This window comes from Diaphorina citri, unplaced genomic scaffold, assembly GCF_000475195.1.
Source record: "Diaphorina citri unplaced genomic scaffold, Diaci psyllid genome assembly version 1.1 scaffold580, whole genome shotgun sequence".
NCBI classification, from domain to species: Eukaryota; Metazoa; Arthropoda; class Insecta; order Hemiptera; family Psyllidae; genus Diaphorina; species Diaphorina citri.
The window spans coordinates 174,163-183,205 of record NW_007378014.1 but is presented as its reverse complement, the minus strand read 5'-3'; the positions used below and the strand labels follow the sequence as shown (position 1 = coordinate 183,205).

Genomic DNA, 9,043 nt, shown 5'->3' with positions numbered 1-9,043 from the left:
GGGGAGGCCTGTAACGACGTCTGTTATACGCTCCCAGGCACTGCGCGTCTACCCCGCCCACGCCGTACAGTCTGTGCTCAGAACAGGACGGCGGACGCGTGACAGAGCCGTACTAAGAACTGTGCCGGTCGTATGCGGCGGCGGACCAACCCCTTTGACGCGCCGCCTGTGGCCCTCGTGCGTGCACGACTTTTGCCTAGCTCGCTCACTCTGAAAATAAATAATCCTGAATCTATTGATCCTGCTAGCTAATTTCTACCGATCTCTGGTCCCCGGATCACAACCGCCTGTCTTCCTATAAAAGGGATAAAAATCGCATAAAAGGAAAAAATTATAACTTACACGTAACCCCTATATTTCAACCATCACCCCTCACTTTTTAACGGTTAATTTTTTTTTTTAGTCGATACTTTAAAATTTAAAATGGCGTTTTAAGGATATAAGGATTACATTTTTTGTTCTAACGCCTAGCATTACGCTCTTTTTTCGGTGTAATGTTTAAGCAACTTCCTCTCTCCCTTCAATTACATGTAATTGTAACTCTTTCTTTTTAAGCTTATCGATTACGTGGTAATTGTAATTCTTTCCTTTTATGCCGAAAGGATCAGTTATCGATTCTCTGATCTGCTAATATTGTTAGCCCTGAAAAAAATAAGTTGGTCTCTCTATACGTTAAAAGAGGAAGTTGTGGGACTGACGAGTTTCGTTATAAGTGCGTACCACAAATGGGTGTCCTTTTAGTATATAACTTTTATGCCTATGATCAGTATCACTTCTCCGATTCCTGCGAAATCGCGTAACCTGAAAAAAATAAGTTCGGTTTCTCATACTTAAAACAGAGGAAAGTTTGTGGGACTGACGGCTTTCGTACTAGTACCACAAATGTTGTCTTTGGGTACATCAATTTTGCGTAGACGGGAATTGTACTCTCTGTATTTGAGCAAACTCCCAAGACACACACAAGTAACCTCTTTTTTTTTTTTTGTTTTACCGGTGTAATACGTGAAGTCTCAGGAGAAAGTCTATTGTAACTTTTATGTACTCCAGGACACCGTCGCGTTCACATCCTGGAGCTTTCGCCTTAATAAAGCCCCTTATTTTTTTGTATCATCGCATTATTTTATGTCGAGATGCATAATAGGATCAGACATGACAAACGTCAGTTATGTGACCCATCCCGGAAAGTATTCCGTAGGGACTCGGTGTGAGGCCTAGTGGAGAGCGCTTGAACGAGCGAAGAGATCCGGCCAACCTCTGGGGATACCGTCATCTGACCACGACCCAAGAATGGTGACCTTGGCGACGTGACAAAGGTTACTAAACTGTCTGTGGACTACCTTCCTTTTCCTGTTCCTCTTATTGTTATAATGTAAAAGCAGTAATACAAGTTTTTTGTGTAGTTCTCATGCGAGACGTGCGCAGGCGCAGGACAAGACTCGTGTCTGACATGCGCACCCGCCCATCTGCGCGTCACGGACCTCGCCATATGTCTGCAGCAATGTCCGGAGGGGTACTTTGAAAGTAAGTAGAAACTTTGGTACTTGTTCAGAAGTCACGTCAATTTAAAATTCCTACAAAAAGGAGCTGTCACAATTTGAGCAATGACCAGTGTTACTATAGGGTTAGGTTAAATACAAAAAGGAGCTTTGTTTTTCATTGTCGTGTCTTCTGAATAATTACCTCCTTCATCTTTTCACTTCTTTTTTTTCGTATCTATCCATGTACTATCTGTCCTTCAGTTTGAAGATTTCTTAGCCACTCACTTTGAACTAAATAAGTAATATTGTATGTTTTATATGTAACAAACTGAACAAAAACAGCCATACATTTGCAAAACTGTGTAACATTCTAAAAGCGATACACACACAAAACAATTTTCTACAGAAATAAAACATTTGTTGAAAGGAAGAAGCTACGCTAGAAATACATACATAATACATATCCTAGGTCTTTCCGTTTGGTAGAACAGGTCGACTATTCACTAAACCTCTCCAAGTTCTATCATGAAATTCTTGTTGGTTTCCAATGAGACTGGGATTTTGTTGATTTGATCAGTCCATCTCAATCGTGGTCTACCTTGCTTTCGAAATATTGTACAATAAGAAATAAAGTCTCAAAAAGGGGAAGCTAGAAGCTATCCGAGTCACCATGTCTACAATGATCCGAGGAGGAGGCGGCAGTCCGACGAAACTCAAACTGAACCGCTCGGGCAGCGCCGGTGTCAAAAACGCCGCCCGTTGGGGTCGCGACGAACCGGACAGCCCTGACGACGATTTCGACGGCGGTCGAAACAAATCAATGAGCGCAATTTCCATCCGCCCAGGCGGTAGGCGCGCCAAACCTGTCAGGCACGAGGAGAAAGCGGTTCCGAGGACGGAGCGCCGCGCTAAGCGCATCCCGGCTAGCCAGGAGGATATTAACGAAGCCCGTTTCAACGGAATATTTGTCTGCAAGGGCGGGTTCAACAGCGGGTTCGATATCCTAGCCAAGACCCGGGGCCAACCTCTGAGGGTGACTATCAGTGGCGATGATATACCGGGTGGTACAGATGATTCGGACCACTTCTATGTGAGGCTGGGCGATGAGAGTACAAAGCTCCCCGGGAAGGTGGACAGGGGGAGTAGCAAGGGGAGGGGGGTGTGGAAGGGCGCCATGTATGATGAGGCGGATATTGCACAAGTCTCGTGAGAGAACGAAGAGAGAACTGTTGAACTGTAATAAAATTGTATTACTTTGATTATATTAGTAAATAGAGTACGAGTTTTTCCCCCCCAAGTTTTGATAAACAGAGAACTGTAACAATGGACGTCTCATCGTTCCGAAATCTAGTTTTTTTTTTTTTTTTTTTTTTTTTTTTTTTTTACAAATTTAATAGGTGTTTTACTTAACACCTTAACAGCCAAGGTTTATAAGAAAATAGTATGAGATAATCTCCTATCCTGTTTTCCTTCTCTCTTTGCTTTCGGGGCGATAAGACCTGAGCAGTTAGAGTTTACTCAAACCTCTTTATTTATTTTTTATTTTTTCTTTCTTATAGGTACCTTACACAATCATTAGTAATGTCATTATTTCCAAGTAATGATGATGAAAAATCAGAAAATCCGGAATTCCATCATTAGTAATGACATTACTAATGATCATGTAAGGTACCTATTAAATGTAACTTGTCCCTTCTTTTTATTATTTCAGACACAGAAGAAGGCACGTGCGTACCATGCGAACCAAACTGTGCTTCATGTCAGGAACGACCAGACCATTGTACTGCGTGTGATCATCATCTAGTACTCTACGAATGTAACTTGTCCCTTCTTTTTACTATTTCAGACACGGAAGAAGGTACGTGCGTACCATGCGAACCAAACTGTGCTTCATGTCAGGAACGACCAGACCATTGTACTGCGTGTGATCATCATCTAGTACTGTATGGTAACAAGTGTCTGGCTGCGTGTCCCGATAAAACGTACGAGACTGATGACTATAGGTAAGAATAGAATTCACATCTCTATTAATAAAACAATAAAGTCTGGATGGCGGATTTTAAATTTGGTCTGGCTTTGGGACTTTAAACAGAGAGTAGACCAGCTTAGTCTGGCTGGTGGAGTTTAAACAGGGAGTAGACCAGCTTCGTCTGGCTGGTGGACTTTAAACAGGGAGTAGACCAGCTTAGTCTGGCTGGTGGACTTTAAACAGGGAGTAGACCAGCTTAGTCTGGCTGGGGGACTTTAAACAGGGAGTAGACCAGCTTAGTCTGGCTGGTGAACTTTAAACAGGGAGTAGACCAGCTTAGTCTGGCTGGGCGACTTTAAACAGGGAGGATACCAGCCTGAAATTTCCCTTGCTAAAGGAATAGCTAAGGTTAAGTGCGAAGGGCATCCTCTCGTAAAATTTTGGCAGCCAAAATCAAATAGCCCAAAGCAATCACCCCAGAGCTGATTGAGAGGCTGACGAACAACGCCGACCCCTCTTTATTCCATTTCTACCCTTCCTCTCTCTCCCTCTCTCCTTTCCATTCCCTCTGCCTCTCCCCCCCCCTCCCTCCTCCTTACCTTCTCTCTTCATTTCAGTCGAATGATTTATCCTCCCTGTTCTTGAAATCCTGTGTTATTCATGTAAATTCCCACATATTGTGGCTGAAAAGTTAAGTACAGACCTACCTACATTTTTTTTTTTTTTTTTTTTTTTTTTTTTTTTTTTCCAAAAAATAGTTTCTATATTGTTTTTTAGTCTTCAAAAAATTTATCACGGTAGTATAGTGCTTTAGGCTTGTCAAAATAGGACTTATTGTCCCAATATCCAATATCCATTCTACTAGTGACTAAAGGTTCAGAGATAGTCTTCACTTGAGGGGGAAAAAAACACCTATTTATTCACTCCCTTAGGTACTTCCAATCACCTAAGATCTCTCAGTAGTCACAGTTCCTTCTATCAAACCTCTTGGAAAAAGATTAAAAAAAAAGTTATTTACCTACTGAGGGTAACTTATAGAACACTTTGCGCGCGGGATGACGGATTAGTAGGCTTAAGCCCTTATCACACCCGGCGTAGTTCGTTGACCCCATTCAGGGCTATGGGTGTTATTTTAGAATATCGACTCTTTAGAGGCTAACTATAACAATCAGAGTCCTTGTACCTAAAAAGATTCCTTTTAGGGTATTTAAACCAAGGGTGGGGTGGTAGAGAATGCCTTGGGCATTAACCCCACCCTTGATCAAACTTTATTTTGTATTTATATTTTGTATTTATATTCTTACCATCTGTATCTGTAAATAAAGTTTGATCCAATTGTATAATAATAATTTCTTTTCTTTCAAACACACACATCACCCTGCTTCACAGATGTGCCCCGTGCCACAGTTCCTGCGAAACCTGCATCGGTCCGGCGGCCAAGGAGTGCGTCACCTGTCGCTCCGGCTACTACGAGCTGTCGGGCATCTGTTACGCCGCCTGTCCGGCCACCTACTATCCGGACAAGAAGCGGCGCGAGTGTCGCCCCTGTCCGTCCGGTTGCGCAACGTGCAATAGCGGCGGCTGTCTGACGTGTCTTCCGGAGTATTCGCTGAATAGGAAGAACGCGTGTATCAAGGCCGGAACTGCGAATTGCAAGCCGGGGGAGTATTGGTCGGGCTCGGCCTGTGAGAGGTAATAATAATAGTAATAGATTTTTTATTATTATTATTATTATTTTTTTTTTTTTTTCAACAATATAATACTTTCTTTATTGAACATTTTAAATACAATGAATCGTAGATATCATAATAAATTGAACAATAGAGACAAAAAAGGGAGCCATTTATATACCTAAATATAAGTTTGGTAGGTACATTTGGTTCTTTTTTTTTTCAGGTGTCATACGACCTGTGAGTTGTGCGACGGGCCGGCGGCAGATTCGTGTTTGACGTGCCCTGGGGATAAGCTGCTGGAAGCGTCGTCGTGTGTAGCGGCCTGCTCTGAGGGATTCTATCAGGTAAGTTTTCCCTGAGAAAGTACATTCTGACAGCTAGGGAAAATAAGTGCATATATTATATGTGTTGTTGCGGTGGTCGTGTGCAGACAGAGAAGACAGAGAATTGTGGACCTATTGCGACCTGCATCGGTGGAGACAGTCTTCTGCATCCATTGATGAGACCACGGGTCCATCAAGGTAATCAAGGTAATTATATGTGTATAAATAAAACACTTTGTCTAACATCATTCCAGAGGACAACGTGCTCATGATGCTCGAGCGGTTGCCCCAAGTACAAATTGAGGTCTTTTTTCTGTAAATTGTTGACGTAATGTATGGCAAATAATGAAAATTTCTTTAGTAGGAATACTAGGGAATGTATTGCCACCTTAGTTAGCTCGGAGGCTAGCCTAGCGCGTCTGCCTTGTAAGCGCTAGGCCCCGCGGGTTCGATTCCAGCCCGGGGCGGATTTTATCCTGAACAGCTAAGGATTGTTCTCGGAATGGCTGGCTTTCTTCTATCCCGTCTTTCTTCGGTTTCGGGACGATAAGACCATAGCAGTTACAGTTTCCTCTATCAAACCTCTTCAAGAAAAAAAAGAGGTAATTTTTTATTTATTTAGTAATGGGTCAATACCTTATTTATTCTCAGGACCAGGGCCGGACTTGCACGCCGTGCCTGCATACATGTTCTCAGTGTGTGTCCAGAATCAACTGTACCGTGTGTCAGCCACCCCTGCTATATATGTGTATAAATAAAACACTTTGTCTAACATCATTCCAGAGGACAACGTGCTCATGATGCTCGAGCGGTTGCCCCAAGTACAAATTGAGGTCTTTTTTCTGTAAATTGTTGACGTAATGTATGGCAAATAATGAAAATTTCTTTAGTAGGAATACTAGGGAATGTATTGCCACCTTAGTTAGCTCGGAGGCTAGCCTAGCGCGTCTGCCTTGTAAGCGCTAGGCCCCGCGGGTTCGATTCCAGCCCGGGGCGGATTTTATCCTGAACAGCTAAGGATTGTTCTCGGAATGGCTGGCTTTCTTCTATCCCGTCTTTCTTCGGTTTCGGGACGATAAGACCATAGCAGTTACAGTTTCCTCTATCAAACCTCTTCAAGAAAAAAAAGAGGTAATTTTTTATTTATTTAGTAATGGGTCAATACCTTATTTATTCTCAGGACCAGGGCCGGACTTGCACGCCGTGCCTGCATACATGTTCTCAGTGTGTGTCCAGAATCAACTGTACCGTGTGTCAGCCACCCCTGCTATTACAGAGTGGACAGTGTAGGGCTACCTGTGCTAGAGGGTAAGTTATATCTACAGTATGTATCTACACTAGTGGGTCAATGAAATGTAGAATAGGTCCGATTCAGCCCAAAATCTATTAAAATGTCTTTTTTGTGTTAAACATGTTTGACGATTTCATCAAAATGGAGTAAAACCCTTTGGTAGGTAATGGTAAAAAAAAAGACCTTTCGAACCCCAATGGGATCCAAAAAAATATGAGAAAATTCCGCTTACGCGTGGAACATTTGTGTTAAATTTCATCAAAATTGGACGAATGTTTCGAGTAACAAACGGAAAAATCGCCAAGTTAAAACTCACTCCGTTCCATTGCTTTGAAATGAGCTGCATTGGTGTGGTGTAGTGGTCAAGACTCTGCAGAGTGAGAGATTAATCCCAGCCAAGGAAATTATTTTGCACTCTATCTAACCCCATGTTCTCTTATGTCCGCAGTTATTACAGTGACCTGGGTACATGTTCAAAGTGTTATCTGTCGTGCATGACATGTGCGGGACCTAGGCGTGACCAATGCGTGACATGTCCGCGGGGATGGCAGCTAGCGGGCGGGGAATGTCATCCCGAGTGTCCCCAGGGGTTCTTCATGAGTGACTTCGGCTGTCAGAAGTGCCACCACTACTGTCGCACATGCAAAGGTAAGTGAATCATAAAAAAAAAGAATTGTAATTATTACTTTCCTTATCCTATAGGAAGGAAAGTAATGTAATCGGGTCAATTTTTTTTTTTAACATAATTATTATGTTAAGAAAAAACGCTTGTCACAAATGTCGTTCACCGCTTAATACACTACGCTAAATTTTATGACCTGTTTCCTGTTTTGGACACGAACCACCAACCTCCAGATCCATAGTCCACCTCGATCTCACTTTCTGTCGCTTAAACTCACCGAAAATCATATAAAATAATGAAAAGTAGGGCGCAAAGTAAGGCAAAATAGTAGAAAGGAGGAAAGAGGAAAGAAAACCGCAGTTGTCATCCAAAGTTCCGGAAATCGTCATCCAAATATCAACCGATTCTACTGGATGACGTTCATATGTAAAACACAACTTTCCAGGCTTGACGAAATTGGCCATAACTTGTCGCAGAAAATACATAGATAGATGATTCTTTCACGGTCATTTTCAGAACAAAATTTGCAATCTGAAAAGGCAGATTACCGAAAAAGAGCCTTAGTGACATTAACATAAGTTGTTCCAAGCTGGGGACAAGAATTCTGATTGTTCTAGTTTCCCTCTGTAAATAACTCCCAGTTTTAAGCTGACAGATTAAAAAGTAGGTACTTCTGATATAAAGTACTTGAAATATAAATACTTTGTTTCGTTCGTAGGTGAAGGTCCTCTACAGTGCACCTCCTGTCCCCCTCACTTCATGCTGGATGGAGGTCTCTGCATGGAATGCCTAGGTTCGCAATACTACGACCCGCCCACACAACTGTGCAAGCCTTGTCACGCCTCATGCCGGTCGTGCAGCGGGCCCGGCCCGTTCTCATGCTTGTCATGCACGTACCCGCTGCACCTGGACAAGCTCAACACGCAGTGCGTGCCGTGCTGTAGCAAGTACGCCACGCAGGACTGCTGCATGTGTGATACGGATACAGGTAAATACAGTGGGGATTTTATTATACCTGCCTGGGTGGCGTAGTGGTCAAGACGCTCGCCTGCTAAACAGGAGGGCGCGGGTTCGATCCCGACCGAGGCATGGAATTTTATCCTCATTTATTTGAGAAATTGGCGATCTAATAATGGAGTTCTAAGGGTTAGGTGGTAGAGAACGCCTCCGGCGTTAACCTTGCCTAGTGGTAACCTTCCACTCAAGAGTCTATTATCATTATTATTATACCCTGTTTAGTTTTTATACTGCCAGAATGAGAGTGAAAAGTCCCTTTACTACCGCAGTCTAAACAAGGTCTTGTGTATTTATTTTATAATTAAAAAAAAACCACTTAGATTAAAAAAAGAGGGGGGAATACAAAATAAAGTAGGTGTTTTGTACATAATAATTCTTGATTTAATTTTGATTTTTTTTTACATTTCAGGCGAGTGTCATAACGCGTCCCCAGCCGGGAAGCGACGCATCTCCCAGCCTGCCCCTCCCGACAACCTGATGCCGGCCCTGGGGCCCTACCCCTACGGGGAGCCCACCGCGGCCCCCCTACAGGGCATTCTCATCACCCCCGGGGCCCTGTCCATAGCTACGGGCCTGGCTGTGGTACTGTTACTACTAGTAGTTGTACTTGTCCTGGTCAGATCTAGGTAAGAATAGTTTATTATTAACAGGCCCTACTTTACCAGGGGTT

At 43.0% G+C, this 9,043-nt stretch overlaps 2 protein-coding genes across 2 annotated transcripts in view; both read left to right on the top strand.

Moving 5' to 3' along the window:
* The window catches only part of LOC103510304 (transcription initiation factor TFIID subunit 3-like), a 3,872-nt gene extending 3,241 nt beyond the window's left edge, over positions 1 to 631 (top strand). Inside the window, exon 3 of the mRNA XM_026824386.1 lies at positions 603 to 631. Within this exon, the coding sequence (XP_026680187.1) occupies positions 603 to 631 (29 nt within the window). The remainder of the gene's footprint in view (positions 1 to 602) is intronic.
* A 518-nt stretch (positions 632 to 1,149) lies between these two features.
* Positions 1,150 to 9,043, top strand: part of LOC103510303 (furin-like protease 2) — a 25,869-nt gene continuing 17,975 nt past the window's right edge. Inside the window, exons 1-10 of the mRNA XM_026824385.1 lie at positions 1,150 to 1,158; positions 1,401 to 1,521; positions 3,325 to 3,481; positions 4,837 to 5,139; positions 5,344 to 5,464; positions 6,095 to 6,185; positions 6,715 to 6,751; positions 7,183 to 7,382; positions 8,075 to 8,344; positions 8,783 to 8,999. Of these exons, the coding sequence (XP_026680186.1) occupies positions 1,150 to 1,158; positions 1,401 to 1,521; positions 3,325 to 3,481; positions 4,837 to 5,139; positions 5,344 to 5,464; positions 6,095 to 6,185; positions 6,715 to 6,751; positions 7,183 to 7,382; positions 8,075 to 8,344; positions 8,783 to 8,999 (1,526 nt within the window). The remainder of the gene's footprint in view (positions 1,159 to 1,400; positions 1,522 to 3,324; positions 3,482 to 4,836; positions 5,140 to 5,343; positions 5,465 to 6,094; positions 6,186 to 6,714; positions 6,752 to 7,182; positions 7,383 to 8,074; positions 8,345 to 8,782; positions 9,000 to 9,043) is intronic.